The following is a 22,165-nucleotide window of genomic DNA, read 5'->3' as shown; positions in this document are numbered from 1 at the left end:
CTGATCCAAAGTGAATGGGCATCCTTCTACTAACTCCAAACAGTTTGGGGTTAGGGCACCAGTCCCTACTTTGTTTAATGGGAAACTTTTAGTAGCTCAGAGTTTTTTGGTTTGTTTATTTGTTTTCTCCCTGACATTTTGTTAGGCAGCAAATCTGCTTCTTTAAGGCTTCTTCTACATGCCATGGGGGTTTAATTGGGTTTAGTTCTCCCTAAATTGAAATGGTGGGTTTTTAAAAACGCTGCTTCAAGTTAGGTAGAATTAAACTGAACTAAAGCCCCATGGCATGTACACAAGGGTAGGGGCCCAATCCTTACCTGCCTCTTCGGCGGTGCATGGGAGTGGGGGCAAGCTGCTGGCAGGCTGAGCAGTCCCTGAGTTGCACAGGGGCCCCCAGGCAGCACCCACCCACTGGCACCTGGCCTGGGTGGTCCTGGGGGGCACCACAGCCATGGAGGGAAGCACTCTCCTGCCCCCACCACAATTGCAGAGGGAAGCACTGGGCCCCTGCACAGGTCAGGCAGGCAGGCTTGCCACTTTTTTTTTTTTCCTTCAGTGGAGTCTACCTGCACGGGCTGCTGCCAGGTCCCATAGCCCCTGAGCTGTGTGAGGCCCACCAAACCTCGAGCACATCGACTTCCAGTGCCCCGTGCACTGTTGCGCTTTGTTAGGTAGCAAATTAAAACACCTCGGAGGTGTTTTAGCTTGCTATGTACCAAAGTCATTTAAAGTGGAACATGCTGCTGAGCATGCAAACAGCAATGCCATTAAAGCAGCGCAAAAAGGTTTTTAAGCCACTTTAAAGGCCAATTTTGTGGTGGGTACAAAGACCCATATTGTCTAAATGAAAATTAATGTTACCAGTGCTATGTGTGTGTGTGTTGTGTTGTGTTTTGTTTTTTAATACCCTTTGGCTTGGAAGAAAAAAAGTGAATTTGAGAGAGGTGGTCTGATTTCCTGATGGCATTTCTTGTAAAGCCCATTGCTTCTGTCATTGTTACACTTTGCAAAAGCAGATTGCCTTGGTCAGTATGGCACAGCGTGTTGTCTGTCCATTTAATCACGTGTCATGATTTTATTAAATATTTTACTGCTTAAAAATTCAGCAGTTGAGGCAAATGTATAGGGACTCAGGATGGACTGAACAAAGAGTTCATGTCCTGCCCCATCTTGTTTCCATTTTCTAAGGATGTTCCCTCTCTAAAGAATGGGAACAATTCATAAACACTGAAACACATTTCCTTAAAATTGATTAAGAACATAAAAACAACTGCATGCCAGCTGTTCACAAAGAACAACAAAACAGTCAGGGAAAACTGTTTTTTCCCTGCTGGCATTTTGAGAATGGCAGAGGGAAAGAAGCTTTCTGAGATCTCTGCATTCAGTATCGTATGCAGAAGGGCTTTGTTCTCTGGTTACGTTGGCCCATCTCTAGTGACTTTTACAGCTCATCTGTTAATTTTCAGTGGGTTTACAAGATAAGTTAGTGATTCAATTGGGAGTTTGCTAGTGATATTCATCCCCAGGGATGCTGTTGGATGTTAAAGGCCCCTAACTAGAGACCTGAATAAGCATGTATTTCCGTGTGTGTGTGTGTGTGTGTGTGTTGATGGCTTCTAGGTCTGCATATAGGAGATAGTGCTTGTCAGTAGGAAGAAACTGGCTGTGACATTTAAAGCAGCAGCTTAGAGACAGGTAATTTCAAGAATTTGTTTTCTCACTCTTATTTACTCTGATTGTTTGGGTTTTATGTTGATCTCAATTTTTGACAGCTGAGTGTTTGCTAAAGTTTATTCATGGCCATTAACAAGTCATGGTCCTGGAACATGCAGCCACCATCCTTAGGCTGTTTGTTATAATAAGGCTTACCTCTGTTACATGGCTACCTTATTTTGGGTTCCAGCTCCAACTTATTTATCATCCTGTCACAATTATTATACTTCCAGGACTAGCTTGAAAACAGATTTTTTTTATACTGTGTATGAAGGGTTTCTCTAAGTAAAATAAATGAATTGAACAGGAAAATGATTAACCTTTCTGTGTCTAATGTCTCCCAAAGGGAAGTGAGTTCTTAGACTCCTTTAAAAGAAAAAACATCTTTTAATGGGTTTGCCTAAAAGGGATATGTCCAAATAACTTAGCCACCCCTTACAGCTCCCATTTTGATATATCTTAAAATATTGTCACAAGGATAGAAATGTTCTCTGGATCTAGAGAGAGTTTAAAAAGGAAATTTCCATTATTCTGCCAAATTCTACCCCCCCCAACAGTCACTGATTTATATAACGCCTATCCCAAAACACTGGGTCTCCCTCTGCTGGCCATGCAGCAGCAGTTAACAGAGCTATTTCAGAGCAGTATTTGCTGAAAAACATGCTGACATGCATGTGAGCATGTGTATGCACAAGTGTCAGTGGTGATTTAAACTAAAATGGCACATGTTACTTAAAAAGAAAGAAAGAAGCCCCAATAATCTTGCTTTAGGAAGGGCTAGCCAGTATTTAAACTGGAAAAGAATGACCAGAGTAGACATTTGGCAGCCTTCATCCAAGCAGTAATTAAATGGAAGAGGATCACTCTTGATTGTTAGCTGAACCTCATTCCGCCATACCTTCTTCTCTCCTCAATCACTGGAAATTCCTTCCTTGTGCTGCAGCTGTATCAAGAATTAAACATGGCATGCTACACTTACTTGACAGGACCACCACCTGACATTTCAGGGAGCTGAGATGTATTGTAAAAATAGCTCACTTCTACATGGAATCCAGGTGTGGGTGGTTACTGTTCTTTGTTTTAATTTAATTTGTTTATTCTTGTGCTTCTGAATAAATACAACCATCACTGGTACGGTGGTGGATCTTTCCATTTTTCTGTTAGTCCAGAATCATTGGAGAGATGCCTGTAAAGACTACAGCATCATACTTTTGGAGTACTCTAATGCACATTCTAGTGGTAATTAAGATATTACACCCCAATGGGAGAGAGACCTAAACTGACAGTAAAGGGGGAACAGGCAGTGCCAACCCCATAGAAGCCAATGACAGCCATTCTTTAAAATGGATTAGACCCAAAATAAATCAAGCTAGAATTGATACCAGTAGTAATGAAGATGTGGTGGCATGGACATAAGTTTCAGATGAATGCATATGTGCTTCAGTACTGGCTGAAGCTAGTGTTAATATGGAACAGACTATCACAATGAAGCCAGTGGCCATACCTAGCTTCTGCTCTGGGAGCTAACTTCAGTTGAAACCAGTGTAAGCACATTTTCACTACTACTGCTATCCTTGCTAGCTAACTATGCTGTCTTCAGACCTGCATTTTGCTGAGCCAAGGTATCTTTGTGTCTGTTTACTTCGCAATACCTCAGCAGTATTAGGGTGTATGTGCACAATATGCTCTAGGTAAAATGTTATGCTTCCCCTGTGCTAGAGTAGGGGGAAGAATGTAACAAGCTCATCTTCATTCATTTGCCCATGACGAGGACAGTCTCCTAGTGCTGGTTGCTGGCCTTGCTAGGTGGATGTGGGGGGGACACCTGGCAGAACACAGTGTGAGCAGGGGCACAGTCCCATCAACTGCATCGTGCAAACCTCTTATGTACATGTTGCGAATGCTGCCCTTTTTCTAACTTGGTTTGATCCTGCATGAGTCGCACCCAACCAGAGTCCCATGCATAAAAACACTTAACAGTAATAGTCTTTTTTGCGTGCAGTCACAGAAATGAGGCACTTTCCACCTACTGAAGGATTGTTCAGGGATACGACTGTGTTGTATGAATAGTATTTCTCCATGGGCACTCTTCCAAACGTTGTTTTATGAGGGGACAGGATTGCTCAAGTGCTAGGCTCTCTAGCCAGTTACTGCTCATGGTGTTTAGAGATGTTTAAATTTTAAACCAGTTTAAAGTTATCGCCATGTGTGAAAAGTGTTGATGGCATCATACCAGGCCCTAAGCAGGCAGCCATTCATGTTAAGGAGAACATACGCTGCTGGCATATCTGTTTGTTAGACAACAGGATGGACAAGGAGAGAAGGTATTCACTGCAGTATCATGTTATGTGTTCTGAAAGACCAGGTCTAGGCATCTAAAATCAGACATCCAAAATGAATGGAAACTTTTAAACTGTCTTTGGGCCTCAGTTCCCCAACTGTCAAATGGGAGGAAAGAAGAATCCTTCATCATGCAGGGGTATGATAAAAATAAATATTTTAAAGTTTATGAAATGGTCAGGAATTGTTGTGGTATGTGTCCTAGAAAAGCCTACAAGGAGATGTATATCTTCAGAGCACAGTTGTAATAATTGCATTAAATAAACCCTGAGGCACACGCCGAATAAGGTAAGGATCATGTGGAGAAAATAGCCTGTGATCATGTGACTGAAGACTGGATCATAGGGTGCCTATAGATGTGCATTGGGGTGGAGGGGGCATGTTTTAATTAGAGCTGTTCCTGAAGAGCTGCTCTAATTAAAATACCTCACCATCATGTGTATTAAGTGCACCTTCATTTCAAAATGGCTCATTCAATGAGTTTTTGTTAAAGTGCCCCTGCAGCCATTTTGAAGTGTGGAATGCTTAATATACATGACGGTGATGGATGCCGGAGCATTCTAATTAGAATGCTCCAGCAGACTCCATTAGAATGCACTGAAGCACTTCTATAGGCAGGGGTGGTCCAACCATTAGGCAACCTAGGCAGTTGCCTAGGGCACCTTTTGAGGGTGCCAAAATTATATGCAGAACAAAATGACAGGAACATCATTCTAAATAACAGCCCTGGCCAGCTACAGCTCTACCTTGGTCTAAGACCTTTGTTTCGGTAAGGGGAGAAAGACCTCTGAAAAGATCTTGGAGGAAAGATCACTGGAATCATGACTCCTACCTCTTCCTCTATATTGGAAGTGGTGGGGGCACCGAAGCACACAGTTCACTTAGGGTGCCAATTACCCTTGGACCAGCCCTGTCTATAGGCACTTATAATGCCTCTACACACCAAGAAGCTGAGTTAAGTTTGCACCAGTGACTTGTATTCATCACTTGTGTGCAACCATAATTCGTTTCAAATGATAATAAACAAACCCCAGCTTTCTGGTGCATATGGGCATACTAACAATTTGCCAGATCCAGGACTTCCCCACCATCCCTCATTTGGCAGCATGTTTTTCTTGTCTCTTCCTTGACTAATTTTGATCTCCTCCTACATTGTCACAGACCTTCCATTTCACCCAATGAATCCTGCCCAGGGGTACTCATTTCTGGGTCTTCCTTTTACATGCTTCAATAATTTATGATAGCTACATAAGCCCAAGCAAACTATCCCTTTCAGACCTTTGAATGCATTTTGTTTCTCTATGTACAAATTACAGTTGATATTTTGAATGTTAAAATATTGTAGTAGGATAAAAGAACTGTAAGGTGATACATACTTACAAATGGACACATACATACTTATATATCATTCATTGTGGTGATGTGGTGTACAGAGATACCTAGCTATATATGTCACAGCGGTATTTCAGGAGAACCTCTGCAGATGTATATTAATATTTTCCCTCTGAAAGGAGGGACAGTAGAAGACTCTCTAAACTAGAGGCAGTGAGGTAGGGCTTGTCTATACCATGTCAAAATGTGTCCCAGGAGGACCAGATTAAAAGCCCACCCTAGCCTGCTGATGTGGTCCAGAGCTGGAAGTTGACTTGTGAGGCTATCCTGGGCTCCTCCTCAATGCCAGCTCTTCAACCTTCTGTCTCCAGTGAGTCTGAGGTTGAACTCTGGAGCTGACTCCTTAATAGCCTTACAGACAAACTTTTGATCCTGGGGCAAGTGTTTGGACTCAAGTCAACAGGGTGCGGTCAGTCCCATCCTCCCCAAGATCAGCTGCTAATGCAGAATAGACCAGCATAAAGAGTAACTAAGGACCTTGCAGGCTAGTGAAGACACTGTCATGAGTTCTCTGCTGATCCATTTGAAACATTGATTTATGTTTTGACATGAGGCCTTTGCTTTATCTGACACATCAAAAAACAAAAGATCAAAGCAGACCCAATAACACCTTTTACATTTGCACAATCTCTTTTGCCCTTTCCCTTCTCATTCACACTTGGTCCCATCATGTGTAGGAAGGGGAACTCCAGTACAAAAGTGTTTGCATAAGCTTTCCTGTTCCTTATGAGGCTAGGGAATTGTATCGCCCTTTTCCTGGAGGCATTTCTGTTCTCTAAATCTCTTGTCATTGTGTTGCAGCATAGACATCAAAGACATGGTTTATAACCAAATGGGACTGCAGTTAATTTATTAACTCGTGGATATTATCTGAAGACACTAAAGATAGTTGTAGATTAAAATATGTGGTGCCAGGGGGAGCATAAAGTTTGGGAATTAATCCTAAATATGAAAGGTAATGACAAATGACCACTTAAAAATACCAGAGTAGTGCAACTTATTAGTCATTTTTCCTAACGATTTAATAATTCCATATACTGCCAGGTATGGGATGTCTGAGTGTATTGGGTATAAAGGAACACCAAATATGAATGTTCTAATCGAGAAAGTTGGCTTGGATTTTATTCCAGTCTTTGGTGACTGAAAGTTGTCACCCTTTGGCCATAGGGTGGCCTATATGAATTGAATTTTCTGTTTGTCCTGTTCCCAATGGAGATGTGCCCACATTAAATAACCCATCACCAGAAATGGCCCTAGCTAGTAGGGTCAGCAGAGATATCAAGGAACTAATGGAGACTGAAGTATATTTTTACTTACAGGTAAGAACCATTTCCTTTGCAGTGAAATTACTGTAGAGAAGCAAAATGAATGACAAAGACTGGAGACCAGACTGTGCAAGAGACTGTTAGTGAATTTCACTTGTAGGTCATGGATCTGAATTTGGCCAACTTCCATTAGTGACAATGAGGCACTGCTATCTGATGGCAGGCTTCTTACTTGTAGGAATAGCTCTTTCCTGGTGGAAAGATGTCCACAACGAAACCTCCTAAAACAAAGGTAATACATCTTAGAACAGTGTGAGGAAGTTTGGTCTGCTACACCTGTTCTATGAATTAAACTCGAGGTTCTTAAAGTTATTTAGGCAAACAAGATTTTCACAATCACCTAACCCCTTTAGTAGATCCCACTAGGCATCTACATGTGTTGTTAGGTACCAAAATTCCTTTAAAACTCTGGATTTTAATCTTTTCGACCATCCATAAGGCACCTTTAGCAGCACAAAATGTAGACTCCTTTAATTGAATAACCCTACTTTACTCTTTGAAATGAGATGGTATTAAAAGTTCTTGAGCTGCCCCTTCTTGTCAGTAAGTATCCAATTTATTTATGAGGAGTATTCCAGTAACATGCAACTGTAAGGCCACGGCGTTGAACTGTAGTAAATTATGATAGCCCTCTTGAAACCACTCAGTTTCACAGGGAAAACCAGTTTAACCAGAACAAAAACCAATATAAAGAAAAATCCAATTTAAGTTTACATATAAGGGAGGCAGCTAAGGTTCAAGAAAGTTCTCTAGTTCTGCATTATAGTTGTAACGGGAGCTGGTGAACACTGATTCACTTGTAAATGGTGGATATCTTTTGTAACATGGATCAGGTGAGGTGGATGATGCTCCTGTGTGGGAGCATCTACATGAGATGCTTAATGCACCAAAGACAATCTACTGTGCACTGGTGCAGTGGACAAAACCTGTGCTAATGCACAATAGATTTAATCTAATGTGTATTAATGTGACTAAAATACTGGTCATCTGATCTAATGTGCAGTAGCACCGATTATAGCGCGTTTAGTACCTGTCATTACAGGTATTAAGCTTAATGCGCTGTAACTGTGGTGTATTAATGAATGTGTTGATGCGCCCTGTGTCACATTAATCTTTATCTTGATTACGCAGCCTGGGAATCTCTCCATTCCTCATTTATTTCCCCCTCTTCAAAATAGACACATTTGGAGATATTACTGCCACAAGGGGGTTGGGAAGCTTAATTCACTATTTTTTATGTAGTACTTTGAGATTTTTTTACTAGAAGGGATCTATGTGCAAAATATTAAAGCTGTTTCAAACATTAATGGCTTGATTTAGCAGGTTGCTGTGTACTCTGGCTCTGATCCAGCAAAGCATGTAAGCATGTTCTTTAAGTTTTCTTTGTTGTTGCTCATGTATTTAAGATAAGGACATAACTATAGAGAAGGAATGCCTAGTCCTTTATAGAATCAAATCCTTAGTAATCAGTGAGGCCCACCCCCAAATTAATTATTACAAGGAAGGCAGCTTTAATTGAGACTCTCCATGCTCTTATCAGATTTTTAGTAGCTTGCTCTTGTTGGTATCTCTCTTACTAGCAAAAGCCATTTCCTTCTTTTTGAGCCTTAATGGGAATCATATTAATAATGGATCCACTTCAGCAAATCACTTAAGTACATGATTAATTTTAAACATACGAGTACCCTTGCTGGCTTCAGTGGAATTCCACAGATTTAAAGTTGAACTGGCTGAGGATTTGCTAGATTAAGACCTATTCCTTTTTTTTCTGCTTTTCCTCAAAAGATAGCGGTTTTTCTATAACCATTCAAATGCCAAAAATAAATAAATTAAAAAAAATTACAGCCATTATCACATAAACAATAATGATCTTTTTACCAGTAATATAGCACACTAGCACACTTTGCAGCAACAAACCAGATGATTTGTTTGGATTTTGACAGGCTTTCTGGTTATACAACCAGTAAGCTATTAATCTTTCAGAACTCCATATACTCTTTTTTTTGAAAAATGAACCAAGATGAGGTTTTTTTTTTTTCTTTTCCTTTTGTTTTTAAATAAGTGTCCCTAAGCATTTGGATTGAAATGCACTGTGTTTATTCATTAATCATCTTCTTAGGTCACTCTTTAAAATAGTAACTCACAAGACCTTCCCTTGTGTTCTGGTTGTGTGGGTTTTGAAAAATCCACATAGGCTAGAGACAGACATTCAAAAATCCTGAGCCTGAGGTAATTTAGTCTTTGCAGGTTAGTCTAGCCTGGTTAGGCTGAATCAGTTTGTAACTGTACAGACATCCCAGAAATGCAGGTGCTTGCCTGCAGTGGCTCAAGCTAGAAGCCAGGGGGCATTAGAGCAGCTCTCCACTCCCTTCTACAGTGCTGAGCTGAGGGGGCATGGCCAGGCCAGCAGGATGCTCTGATTAGGGAGGGGTTCTCCCCCACCTTTCTGACTAGCCCAGCAGGGAATTGATAAATACTGTGTTATCACCCTATTAAGAAAACCATAGAGGGACATTACCAGCTACCTGTTGACTGTGCCTTTGTTCCATGTGCCACAGCACAGACCATAGCCAGCATGTGGTCTGCTAACTAATGCTGAGAGGTGTCTGTGCAAGGCAGAGGGGATGGGGCAATCCCTGTTTAGCAGGGAGAGCAGGGTGAAGCCAGGCAGACACCTGCAGTCCCTGCTGAGCTCCAGCCAGGAAGCAGAGGGGAGGGAATAGCTCTGTTGTGGAGCAGAGAGCCCTGCCCAGACCAGAGAGAATGCCAGGATGCTGGGGGAGTTTGGTCTAACTTAAACCGGCAGGGGGTCTGGGACAGACATTGCATAAATTGGTTTGACCCAAATCAGTTAAGTCTGTTGCTACATCCAACCAGGTTCATCTCAAACCAGTTTCAGCCGTTGTCAATCTGGTTTATGTGCACTGAACATCTGTTCTGTTACAGGTTTAAATCAGTTTCTGATCACTTAAATGAGTTTATTTGTAATGTCTGTCCCTAGCCATAATCTACATTTAGAAAAGACATCAGGTGATGAAAACCTCTATACCTTTCTTCATAAGAATATTAGACTATCTCCCTGAGTCTTGCAGAGCAATTTTCAGCTTTTGCCTAACTTAATCCAGAGGTTGGCAGTCTTTCATGAGTAGCAGGCTTCTGCTGCCGCTCCCCTTTGCAGCACCTTCTTCCACAGTGACCAAGCTGCCTATTGTTGCTTCTGCTACATGCGTCTGTCACCTTCATGTTTTCTACCTATTCCTATGCCTAGTAGTGAGGAGGGGTGAATTGGCGGTGACAGTAAGCAGTACCTGCTGTAGAGGACAAAAGGGGGCTGTGGAGGGAATTACTGGCACAGTGGAGGGAAGAGAAAGGGAAAAGTTCAGGAGAAATGTGCATGCCTCCAATCCTCCATGTCAGTGCAGGCTCCAATCTCTTCATGGGGTGGATGCAGCCTGTGGGCTGTAGGCTGCCAACCCCTGAGCTGATTTTTTCTGACTTTTTGTTTTTCCCTGCAGTACTGTTAGGGCCTTGTTACACCTTACGCATTAGTTTAGTGTTGTTTGGTCCAGTGGAGCAGTTGCACCTAAAGGCAAAAATCCTTCTCTGACTGCCCTTCATCTGCACAGCTGTGACTTGGCATTAGAGACTTGGTGAGAAGGGGCAGCAGTGGCTCATTGTTCCTGCTGGGCAGAGCAGGCTTTTTTTTTTTCCCCCCTGTTTTTTTGCACCAGTCCTGGAAGCACTGCTATACCAGGTCAATGCATGGAGTGGATGGAGCACGCTCCGGTTCCACCACCCAATACCAAAAAGAATCTGCAGGGAGAGGCAGAGCAGGCCCACCACTGTGGCAATTGCAGTGAGACCAGAAAGCACTGGGGAGCTGCTGCAGCTTGATAAGACCAAGCTGCTTCCCTGGGGCTTTCTGGTCTCATCAAGCTGCAGCAGCTTTGCACTGAGGACAGGGCTGCCAGGGCTTAAGCTCCCACAGTCCCACTCTGTGTGGAGCCACTGTCTCAGTTCCAGCAAGATCAGAGAGCCCAGCGGAAGTTGCAGCCCTGGAGCTCACTCGCTGTGCTCAGCTGAAGTCTTGAGAAAGCTCCTCGCTATCTTCAGCAGCCATACTGCTGCTGGCTGGGCTCCCTGCTGGTCAGTCACACACCACCTCAGCTCCGAGGGGCCTGATCATTTTTTTTTCTTTTGGAGTTCATTTCCTCCCCACCGCTTTCTGTGCTGCTGCTGACACGAACAGTGAGTTGGCCCTGGTGCTGCTGGGAGACACCGCAGCCACTGGGTACCCTGGGGCTGCAGCACTTGCTCTGCCTTGTGACTCTGGGGGGAGAGGTGCTGTGCTGAGCCCCACTGGCCCAGTGAACCCACTCGCCCTGACTCGGGAGGCATCGCTGCATTCTGGGATGGCAGAAGCAAAGACAGGGCATTGCTTTGAAGAGGCATGGTGGCTGCAACAGAAGCCATTGTGGTCTTGGTAAACAGGGAAGGTAGCAACCAACCAAGGAAAGAGACTCTGAGTCAAAGAATCAAAGCAATTATTGAAAGTATGCCCTTCTGTTACAGAAGTGAGTGTAGCTATTTAATATATCATATGTATGAGCTGACTTTCAGAGGAGGTGCATCTCCCACAGAAATTAATGCTTAGCTATGAATGCTTAAAACCAAGCCATGGATGGCAAAACTCCACCGAGCAGAATAGCGTTAATTCTTGCTAAACCTATGCTGAACCAATGTAACAACCCTTTGGTTGGCACCTCTCCAGCTCAACCACATCAATGCCAGAGATCCTAAGCCTTCTGGTTTTAAATATAGCAACAAGATCTTTATGTTTGAGGTGTGTATGTGAGTGCTCAAGTTACTGTCTGACAGCTCAATTTATATATGTGATTGCAGATCGGCTCCAAACCATCTTCCAAGTTTCTAGAGTCAGTCAGAACTGCCTGGCTCTTTCATTTGCATTTCTGTTTGCATTTCAAACATAGGGAAACCCTGCTCTTTTCAAATGAATTGAAGGAAACTGTTACCTGTGTTCTGGAGGGTTATGTTTACACTAATCAACTTCCTCTTGGGTTCTTTTTAAATTAGTTGGTGTTCTAGTGCCAGATCCTCATAGCAGCTGAGCATCTAAACTAGCACCTGTTAGGATCAAACCCCATTGACCCAGTGATCCAGACAATAGCACGGAGTTTAGCTTCCATCTGCTTATTCAGCTTCCATGGTCAACTTACGTAATACTTTAATACACAGTGGGCACATCCATGATACATTTACTGCAGAGCTGCTTGATAAACTGCACAGTGGAGTCTCCATGTCTACACATGCAACCCTATTAGGCAGCAGGAAACTAACTGTGCTGCAGGTTAATACTTGTAAATACAGGTATTATCCTGCAGCAGCATTATTTAGTGCACAGCAACACACATATGGATGCTGATGGGGCTGTCTGGGGCTTCAGTATGTGTGCTGCCTGCCAGCTAGCCCCCAACACTGGAGCACCCTCATGCCCCAGCTCCTCTGCAGCACATTGAGCCAGGCTGGAGCAGCCCCAGACTAGCAGGCTGACCCCCCAGGTCTCCTGCCAGCTGGGGCTGCTCCAGCCTGGCTCAGTGTACTGCAGTCCTGGGCATATGTGAAGATGTGGTGCCGGAGAGCAATAAACTCCAGCACAACATGTACCAGAGTTTATTGCTTTGCATTAGTTTCATGTGTAGATGAACTCAAAAACCCAGTTTCACTAAGCCTAGGCCTGTAATGCTTAATAAAATAGTCAGCCACAAGCTTCATTGTGGATCTAAATCTGAAACAGTGAGGGGACAATTATGTGCTGCATTCAAATAATCAGTGGGAGGATGGTGGCAAAGACAGTTTACAAGGACCTAACTCTGCTTTGACATGGGGAAAGTTCTCCCTTTGGTCTCTTGGGGATCTTTCAGATTCTGGATCCTGCACTGGAGTATAGGTTCTGTAAGGGTTGACAATTGATTCATAAGTCTGATATGCCCCAAAGTACCTACTGGTATTAATAACTCTCCTCATAGAAAAGAGGTAAGGATAGTATTTGAAAAGTAGTCCATATATATGTATGTGTGCCTATTCAGAGATAACTGGTTTGCTCTGCTGTGTTGAGAGTTTGGGGTGTTCTGTTTCTTTATACAATTATTACAACTGGAAACAAAGCACCTACTGGAGAGGCAAGAAGGGTCAAACCCTGCACTAGTTTAAAGGACAGTACTGTGTTCAGCTCTCAGATCCCAATTGTTAATAGACACAAGACCCTTGTATCTGTTACCTCTTTAGTCTTATCCTTCTACACTTCTCTTCTTTTGATGGACCTTTTGAAGTGCACTTGCACTTTATTTTTCTGTGTTTGCTATTGATTTTACTTTTTCTTTCAGATCCTTTTTAAAAATGTTCTATGTATTTTCCTTCCAATGCATGCCCCAAATAAACTGATAATATGGAAGGTCATATGGGTTACTGCATCCCTGGCCTGCAGAGCAAACTGGGCTATATGGCCCTGAACAATCCATCAAATGAAGCACAGTAAACCCACACATTAGAAACATAGATTGGCCCATGATGCAAACTTCAGATCTAACTCTATGTACAATTTTTTCAAAGTTAATAGATGTTTCCATCTCACACTTGAGATGATCTCTGCACAGCACTGTAAAATCATATACATACCCTACACCTTCAACTTCAAAGCACATAAATAGTAATATTAGAGTAAAAAAATAAAGCAGTCTGCTTGTTTTATTTGTCCATGACTAAGTGCTTGGTGAAATCTGACTTTTGATTTATTGGGTAAGAGGTAAGTTGGAGTCCAGAAGAAACTTTGTGCAGTGGCTTGGAATAGTGTTGCTTTAGGAATAGGCCACCCTGCAACAGTTCAGATGGGTGACCCTGATTCTATGGCTAATTTAAAGCTAGCCTGGTTGGGTCTAACCAAGGGGCACAATGGACACAGCTTAGGAAACTAATGCTTACGCGCACTACAGTATGGCTTAAGCCCCTGCTGGGCAAGGCAGTACATCTACACATGATCTGAACCCATCAGGCCAAGAAGTGATTGTTATGCATAACAGCTTACAATATAAATTGGAGATGAGACAACATGTGTATGCAGCCAACTGAAGAGTACAAAGAAACTATGAGATTGTTAAATAGAGGCATTTGCTAAGCTGCTGGTTGTATTCACAAAAGGATCCTCTTCTGTTTCCATTCCTGCAGGTCGATATCCACAGGTGAACAAAGGCACTTACATTCAGATCCCTTTGGTTGAAGAACTAAAAAGTGGGGTCTGGGGAGCCAAGATTATGCAGAAGGAGGGCAACTCTGTTAACCTGTCCATCATGTCTGCTCCAGACTGCATTGTTGGGAAATTTCGCCTGTATGTTGCTGTCTGGACCCCCTCTGGCATCCTCAGAAACAAGAGAGACCCAGCAACTGATACCTACATCCTGTTCAATCCCTGGTGCCAAGGTGAGAGCTGTGTAGAAATCACATACATGAGTTCTGCACAAAGTTTCAGCAGTTTACTCAGGCTTTTGGTGAGGCAAGGGCCTGATAAAGCTTAGGGTGACCGTGGCTGTTGTCTGGACATGATCTGAATGTGATTGGTTACTTTCCAAGGAAGCAGTAGTTTTTGATTTGGTTATATGTTCACTTTGGGCAAGAGAGTTGGAAAGTGAGTGAGCATTCACTTCATCCTGTCCTCACTCCCCTGCACAGGCACAGCACACTCTTTCAGCACACAAGTGGGATAGGAGGGGGAATTATGATGGCCATGGGGGAGAGGAGTCTGCTGCTGCTGGCATAGCAACATGGCCTCTGGTTGCTGCCACTGAGGAGCAGGCGGCGGCATGGATTCCCAGGGTGGGAAGGAGGGGTGCTTCTAGTGCCCCATTCATTACCCCCCATTCTCGGCGGCAACACTGTACCTCCAATCCAAACCCTCCTACCCCAACACTGCTGGGCAGGGGGCTATGCCTGCCTGGCTCCTATGACCAAGCTGTGCCTGCCATAGTGAAGACTGCTATGTGGAGGGGACCATTCTGGTGCCTTCTTAGTTGGCACCCTGGGCTGGTGCCCTGATTGCCCCCATTTAGTTATGTTACTGCTCTTCTCATTCCTATGTAGGTACTGAGTCTTCCTGCTGACTTTAGTGGGCTGTTCTTCAGGCCCTGTTTGTATGTGTGAAACTGATAGTTCAATAAACCCATGTTCATTTCCAGGAAACTGGCCTTTGGCAAGGAGATCAAACCATTCACATAGTGCATAGTAAACTAGTGGAACCTACTGCCACAAGATATTGTAGAAGCCAACAATTTTTAACCAGGTTTAAAAGTGGATTAGACAAATTCATTCCAGATTGGCCTACCAGTGGATATTAAAGACACCAGTAGGGCTGCAACCCCCAAAGTAGGACTCCCTAGGCCTCCCAATGCTGGAAGATGTAAAGGGAAAGGGGCAGAGGACAAATCAGTTTGGACAGGCCCTGCATAAATACTCTCTCCCTTAGCATCCAGTCTGTGCCACAGGGTACTGAGTTAGATGAATCTGTTCTCTGACCCACTATGGTATCCCTTATGTTTAGGGACCAACCTAATTCGTGGGGGTCGCCCCCTGATTTTTGCAGGTAGAGTGTAAGCCCGGGTACCCGTTTCATGGACAGAGTGTGGCAGGCCCCCCCATGCTGCTGATTGGCCGCAGAGGCTCCTTGCGTCTGGCTGTGAGCGCTGTCTATCGTGCAGCCCTGCCCCTTGCCGCTGATTGGAGATGGGTAGGGCCACATGACAGGCAGCCCTCACACCCAGTCATCAGTGAGGGGCAGGGGCAGCAGCCATCTTGCTGACTGTCCCTTCTCCCCCTTCACTGCCCTGGCAGCCTGCCGTAGCACTTGATAAGTTGTTTCTGTTTTAATTATTATTCTGTGGATTTTGGAGGCAATGCTGGATTTTGCAAAATCCATGGAATCGCATATTTGGTAAATTCCTACTTATGTCTTCCCAACTAATACGTGGAATAAAGGATTAAATTTGTCGAACCTTCTGTTCCATGTTCACATGTAAAAATCAGCACCTTGTTCACATGTGCCAAATGCATTCATAGTTCGTGATGAACAAGTTTCTTTTCTCCATAGAGTGATTTCTGCCAAGTTTATTTCTTGCCTTTGGTCCAAGAGAATATTAGCAATGATTAGCTTTATGTATTATTTAGGAAGAGGTTTGTTAATGTTGAGTGGAATTAAGTGGAAACGACTGAAAGGAGCAGAGACCATGACTTCAGTGTATCATTTAAGCATGTTGTAAAACACTGGGCATCATAAGGCCACAACGATAGCTACTTCAGGACTTTGGGGACAAATGTGAGGGGAGGTGTATAGCTATGACAAGTGGGAGGAGTCCCAAGAAGAAGTAGGCTTGCAAATGTAACTTTCTTCTGAATAGATAATGTTCCCCCTCTATGCTTGTTATAAGACTATTCCAGTCCTAGCCAGTGAGTTGTGGCTCTAACTCAAGCTATAGCATATTGTTTTCAGCTGTGATGTCCCTGGTTCAATACCCAACATGGCAACCAGCACACACAGTCACATGAAGACAAGCGCAGTGCCAAAATCTTTAAAAGTGCAAGTTGCCTAGTGAAACTTCATATGTACACACCCAGTATGAGTTTGCATGTTACACGACTAGCCAGTGTACATCTGAACTCCCTGCCCTTAAGCTATGCAGTCTTGTTGAGTATGGCCCAACAAATACAAGTCAAATTAAACAAAAAATACCATGTCGGTGGAGGAAATAAGTAAGACAAGCTGTAAACAGCGATGCAAAGCTGATGCTGTAGCCTTCAGCAGCAATAGGTAACATGAGGTTTTGCCATAAGAGAGTGAAAGAGAGCATCTGTTGTCATTGTTTCCAAGAACTCGTTAGGTCTTGTTACAATACAGTTTGAATAAGCATGCATCAGTTAGTGAGTACAAGCTAAATGTAGCTTTTACACATGCTATCAGCCCTGTCATTTGAATGGCTGACAGCAGGGATACTGAAGGGTTAAACGCACATCCAAAATGCATTTCTGTTTTATCCTTTTTCTACGTTACAAGTGCTGACATCAAACTGGCATTATTATACCTCACAATTTGCTGATTCATGATCTTATGATTGTCATCATTCTTACGTACCTCTCCCATCTATTATACCAGGTACAGTTGTACTGTCCTGCATGCTTTCCTTATATACTACAGCAGATTGTACGGCTTCTGTCTGATGTTCCACAAGAATATCTTAGAAAGACCTTGCATAGATTCCAAATGTTCTGATGTACTGTCCTCTTCCACGTAATTTAGCTTTTAACTCATGCTTCTCCAGGCCTGCCTTGTGGCCTACAGCATTACGGAAGCACACAGATCCTTGATATATCCACAGGGGCTAGAAAGGTATGTAAGCTCTCGCCCACCCCAGGGGTTTTTAGACAACCCTGAACTGTTTGGACCACCACTTTTTGTGTCTACAAATAACACGTGTTCCATTTTACAAAGGCAGAGGTTGATCTTTGTGACCTGTTTAAATATTCTGTATCTTGTTGTCTGTAACAGGTTTTGTTTTCTGCATATCCAAGGGCTTGATTTTTGTTTTGACCCATATTTGCTGCTTATCCAACTTCTTTCTAGGTCATTTCAGCTAGTCAGCATCTATTTCTGCTCAGCCTTTTGGTATAAGAACTCAAGGGAGAGTGAATACCCCACCACCTTTCACTCTGACCTTAAAGACAGAGGTTTTATGGGTCAGCTGAAAAATATAGAAAGTCAGATGGCAGCTTAAACTAGACTTTCTTTCTAAGTGAATAAATAATTGCGGGGAGGGGGTATGATATATATCATTAGAAGGAGAGAAGACTTATACCTGGAATGTAGGGGAATTGCTCATAACCTGGGCAGACTGTCACTTTCACTAGCAGCTTTCCAGCTCATTGCTTCAAAGAAGTGCCAATAGATCTCTCTGAGGTACTTTTTAAGAGCAAGGCTTTGTATTTGTGTCTTTCCTTTAATGCAGCTGTTCAGATTTGACACATTTTTCTTGGTTAGGTTTGCATAGTTGCCATTTTAGGAGAAGTCTGCATATTTCACCAGTCAAGCAATTTTTCTTTCTAGAAGGAGAGCTTACTTCACTGCTTTTGCTGCTCAGCACCAGGCAGACTTTGCTAATTCAACTATTGCTTTAGAGCCTGATCCTGGAATGTGAGCGGTGCTCTTATCTCCCCGTTTAGGGCAGGAAGCTCAAGAGCACTCACCATTCCATAGGATTAAGAGATTTCACCTGCGTGAGCTAATCACCCACCTTTTAATGAGTAACTCCCTGGGGTAATAGCATTTAAATCTACCTAAATATTATTAACTTGGTTCTAAGAGGTGCCCTTTTGAACCTTTTGGTTCTAAGAGGTACCCTTTTTAGGTGTTCTCTTTTGGCTTTATCAACATGTAAAATATAATAAAATTAAATTTAAAATACATTTAAAATAAATATTAAGAATTGAAAAAGAGTTAAATTGATCTCCACTTGATCTCTCTAAGATGACGCAGTCATGAAATAACAGGCGTCTGGACTGCTGTCAACAAGACCAGCTGATATTTTTTACCTATGAAAGAAACCTCACCAGTTGTCAAGAAAGCAGTCAGTCCTTCCTGAATGGATAAGCTACCAACATCGTAGAAGAAGTATTTTCCATATCTTCAGAGCTGCACCTTGCACCCATTTTTACAAATGTGCTTTAAATAAAATGCAAAGGATAATGAGTAAATATATACAGTCGGACCCCAAGTTACGCAGGGGATACCTTCCTGAAAAACACTGTGTAAGCTGAAACTGTGTAACTCGAGGCATTAAGTCAATGGAAAAGAGGGGGATAGGGACCTGGGACCAAGATTTGATAACATTATTTCATAATAAAAGGATATTTAAGCATAAAATAATGGAATGAATAGCCTTATTAAAACCTTTACTCCTGGCTATGTGCTCGTACAGAGACAAGGCTTTAGCCCTAATTCCCACACTGCTGACAACTGCTCCTTTTGTATTGGTTGTTTCACTGATCCAAAGATTAAGGAATTTCTCAACCTTATCTAAATGAGGAATTCTAGTCACCAACGACACTCTCGAGCTCACAGGGGTTGTCGTTTTCACAGTCTCTAATTTGTTGCTCATTTTTTTTAATGGTATGCACAGTCGATTCACTTAAACTGTATTGGCGAGCTATCAATGTAGGACTATTGCCTTCTCTTAATTTATCAAGGATTTCTATTTCCTGGGCTAGGGTGATAGACTTACATGCTCTTTTGGGCACAATATCAAAGGCTTTCTTTGATGCCATTTTCACAAATATTCAGGGGTTAACACAACCAGAAATGATGGACAATCTTGGAGGAGATGACAAGTGATGCTAACGCTATGTAAGCAGACTCCAAACTAACAACCACTCTACTACAAACAGTGTAAATGTGAAGCAAGGTATCCTGTAAGTTGAAACGTGGTCACATTATATAAAGCGTGTATACGTGAATCAGTATAACTCAAAACTGTGTAACTGGGGGTCCGACTGTATTGTAGTGCAATGGGCAAATTATGCAAATCAACCACCAGTTCAGTGATCTGTTAATTATGCAATGTTATTGGTAACGTTCAGCAATGAAAGGATTCTGAGTAGAGAGCTGAAGCCTTGAATACACTTAATAATCTGTCTCCTCAAGTCCAGCTTCCCAGGGATTCTCTAGTTTTGGTCCGAGGTTTTAAATCTATGTATGCAACCTGAATTTAGAGTCATGATCTACTTACGCCTAAAAGGCAGTTAGTCTACAGCCAGTAGCAGACCTGTAAATTTCTATAGCACACCATGGCAAGATCATGTCCTGGTGAGAATGGTGCTGCCTACCGTAGTCTATACGTTTGAGGAAGGCTTGTTCCTGTTGCCCGCTGTTGAGCCCTCTTGTTTTTGACACACTGGAGAGCAGCTGCTGGAGATGAACCCAGAGTGGCATCACTGGTGACTGCAGATTGGGAGTATTCCTATATAGATTCAAGTGCGTAGATAGCACTCCTTGCTATCCTCCCCAAAACCAACCACTTCAGCAGGGTAGACAAGCCCTAACTATTAGAAGAGGAAAGAGCACTATACTGTGCAATAGGCATGCATGTGTACATGTGGTGAGAAGGGTTTCAGACTTGTGGAGAACATCGGTAGCATAGTAAGCAGTAAACAAGAATGGAACTGGCCCCAGGCACGCAGAGAGGCTGCATGAATGCGCATGCCCCTACCAGCCCAGCTCCTACAGCCAACCTAGCCCTTGCCACAGCCTGGACCCTTGCTATTACACCTCTGAGAAACATAATAAAAACTCCTTGCCTTTCTTTTACTCTGCTGCTAGTGCAGGTTTCGAAGGCTCCTGAATAAAACTATATAACACTTTTTAATTTTTTTCAGCCAAATAACATTTTCCCAGAATGTCTCAAAAGTGAAAATGTCCCCAACTGTTTCCTCCCTGTCTTATTCTGCTTTTTTGCAGATACCCAAATCTCCTGTGGAATCTTTTTAGCTGATGACCTACCTGGGAGGGATAGAATTGTAAAACACTGAATTAACAGCCCACTAGCAGCCAGAATACTTACACAGTCATTGAATTAAATAAAGTTTATTGAAGTTGCTGGCTATCACTGCCACACTGGGAGTTCTACCACATAGTCTTATGGGTTTGTTCCAGTCAGACTGCGGTGCCAAGGAACATCAGGCAAGAGCTGTGCAAAAAAAAAACTGTTCAGGTTTGCAGATCTAGTGAATTTTTTCTGTCGGTTTCCTTAAGAGCAAAAATTATGAAGATAATTACATTGACGTTGATGCTAAATAGTGAGAATTATGATAGCACAACCACAGCATGTTATGAATGCAATCTGTAATCCAAAGCCACCTTTGAGATTTGTGCCAAATGGGAAACCCCTCAGACTGGTGGAGGAAGATACTGGTCAAGTTCCTCAAAGATGGAGTTCTGTTTTATATTTTACTTAATGACCTTTGGTATTAAAAAGTAAGAGTGAACTAGTGAAATTTGCTTATGACACACAAGTGAGAGGGATTGTCAATACAAAAGAAGACTGGAGTATCATAAAGGCAGAGATGGATGCCCTCAAGGGATGGAGTAATAAAGCAGGACAAAATTTAACATTACATCATGCAAGGTCCTGGTACTTGGAATTGTTAGCATGAGCTTCTATTATAAACTAGGAGTTTGTCAGGTGGAAATTAACAGAAGATGAGATGAAGTGCCTGACTGGTTTAGGCAATCAAAGGATGGCAATGTGGACATGAGATTCTTTCTGTAATCGCAATAGTCTATCTCATATGTCCAGGAAAGGTATTTTTAGAAGTGTTAGTGCCATTGTACAAGGCAGAGCTGAGATCTCATCTGAAATACTATGTACAATTGTGATCACTTATGTTCAAGAAAAATAAATTCAAACTAGAACAGGTGCAAAAAAGGAACCCTCACCATGGCCTGGTATTTACCTAGATCCTCTGGTGGCATTTGCAGCCTGTGAAGAGCTCTATGCTGTCACAGCTACTCTGCCAGTGGTACCCATCCTTGGTAGTTTAAAGCTATCTCAGGAATGTGTACATTAGCTGCAGCCATAACAGTGATGATATTAGAGAAATGCAGAGGTCTCATGACATGGAGGGAAAATAAATCAAGAGGAAAATCGCTGAAGGACCATGTTAGCTCAAGAACACATGATTAGAAACTGGCCATGAATACATTCAGGCTGGAAATCAACAGAAGATTTCTAAGCATCAGACAAGTGAGGGTCTAAAAAAAAACTTCCAACAAAAATCATGAGGCAGAAGGCCAAATTAGTCTTAAGGTGTGAGTTGATCAGTTATGGACAAAATTATGTGACATGATTACCTGGAATAGTAGGGTCTTGGATTCAATGTTTCTATTGAGGCCCTATCTAGTCCTATGGTACTATTTTCCCAAGTGCAACAAAGGTATCCTAAATTAAAATACTTCCTTTTGTTTACTTCCATATAAAAGTCTAAATGAGCCATTTTTACCCCAAGTCAAATATATATTTTTAACACTGTATGACAAGGTGAAGTCCTCTCACCCAGCTGAAGTCAATGAGAAGTGTGCTTTGGATTTCTCTTCTCTTCTCTTCTAAATGTGCGCACATGTGTCTGTATGTATAATAGACGTGTGTGTATGTGCGTATAATGTGTGTATGCATGTAGATGCATGTGTATATTTGTGTATATATGTGTGTGTACATGTGTATATACGTGTGTGTGTATATATATAATATGTATGTATGTGTGTGTATATATGTATATAATATGTATGT

The 22,165-nt window shown here is 42.5% G+C and overlaps 1 protein-coding gene across 2 annotated transcripts in view; it reads left to right on the top strand.

Annotated features, from left to right (window-relative positions):
• Positions 1-22,165, top strand: part of F13A1 (coagulation factor XIII A chain) — a 97,295-nt gene that overhangs the window by 23,173 nt on the left and 51,957 nt on the right. Inside the window, exon 4 of one of the 2 annotated variants that reach the window (XM_019542901.1) lies at positions 14,013-14,264. The exons of the other annotated variant lie outside the window; for it this stretch is intronic. Within the exon in view, the coding sequence (XP_019398446.1) occupies positions 14,013-14,264 (252 nt within the window). The remainder of the gene's footprint in view (positions 1-14,012; positions 14,265-22,165) is intronic. 2 annotated transcript variants of the gene reach the window in all.

This window comes from Crocodylus porosus, unplaced genomic scaffold (genome assembly GCF_001723895.1).
Source record: "Crocodylus porosus isolate Cpor-Errol unplaced genomic scaffold, CroPor_comp1, whole genome shotgun sequence".
NCBI lineage: Eukaryota > Metazoa > Chordata > Crocodylia > Crocodylidae > Crocodylus > Crocodylus porosus.
Note: the sequence above shows the minus strand (reverse complement) of the source record. Positions and strands in the feature narration are given on the sequence as shown.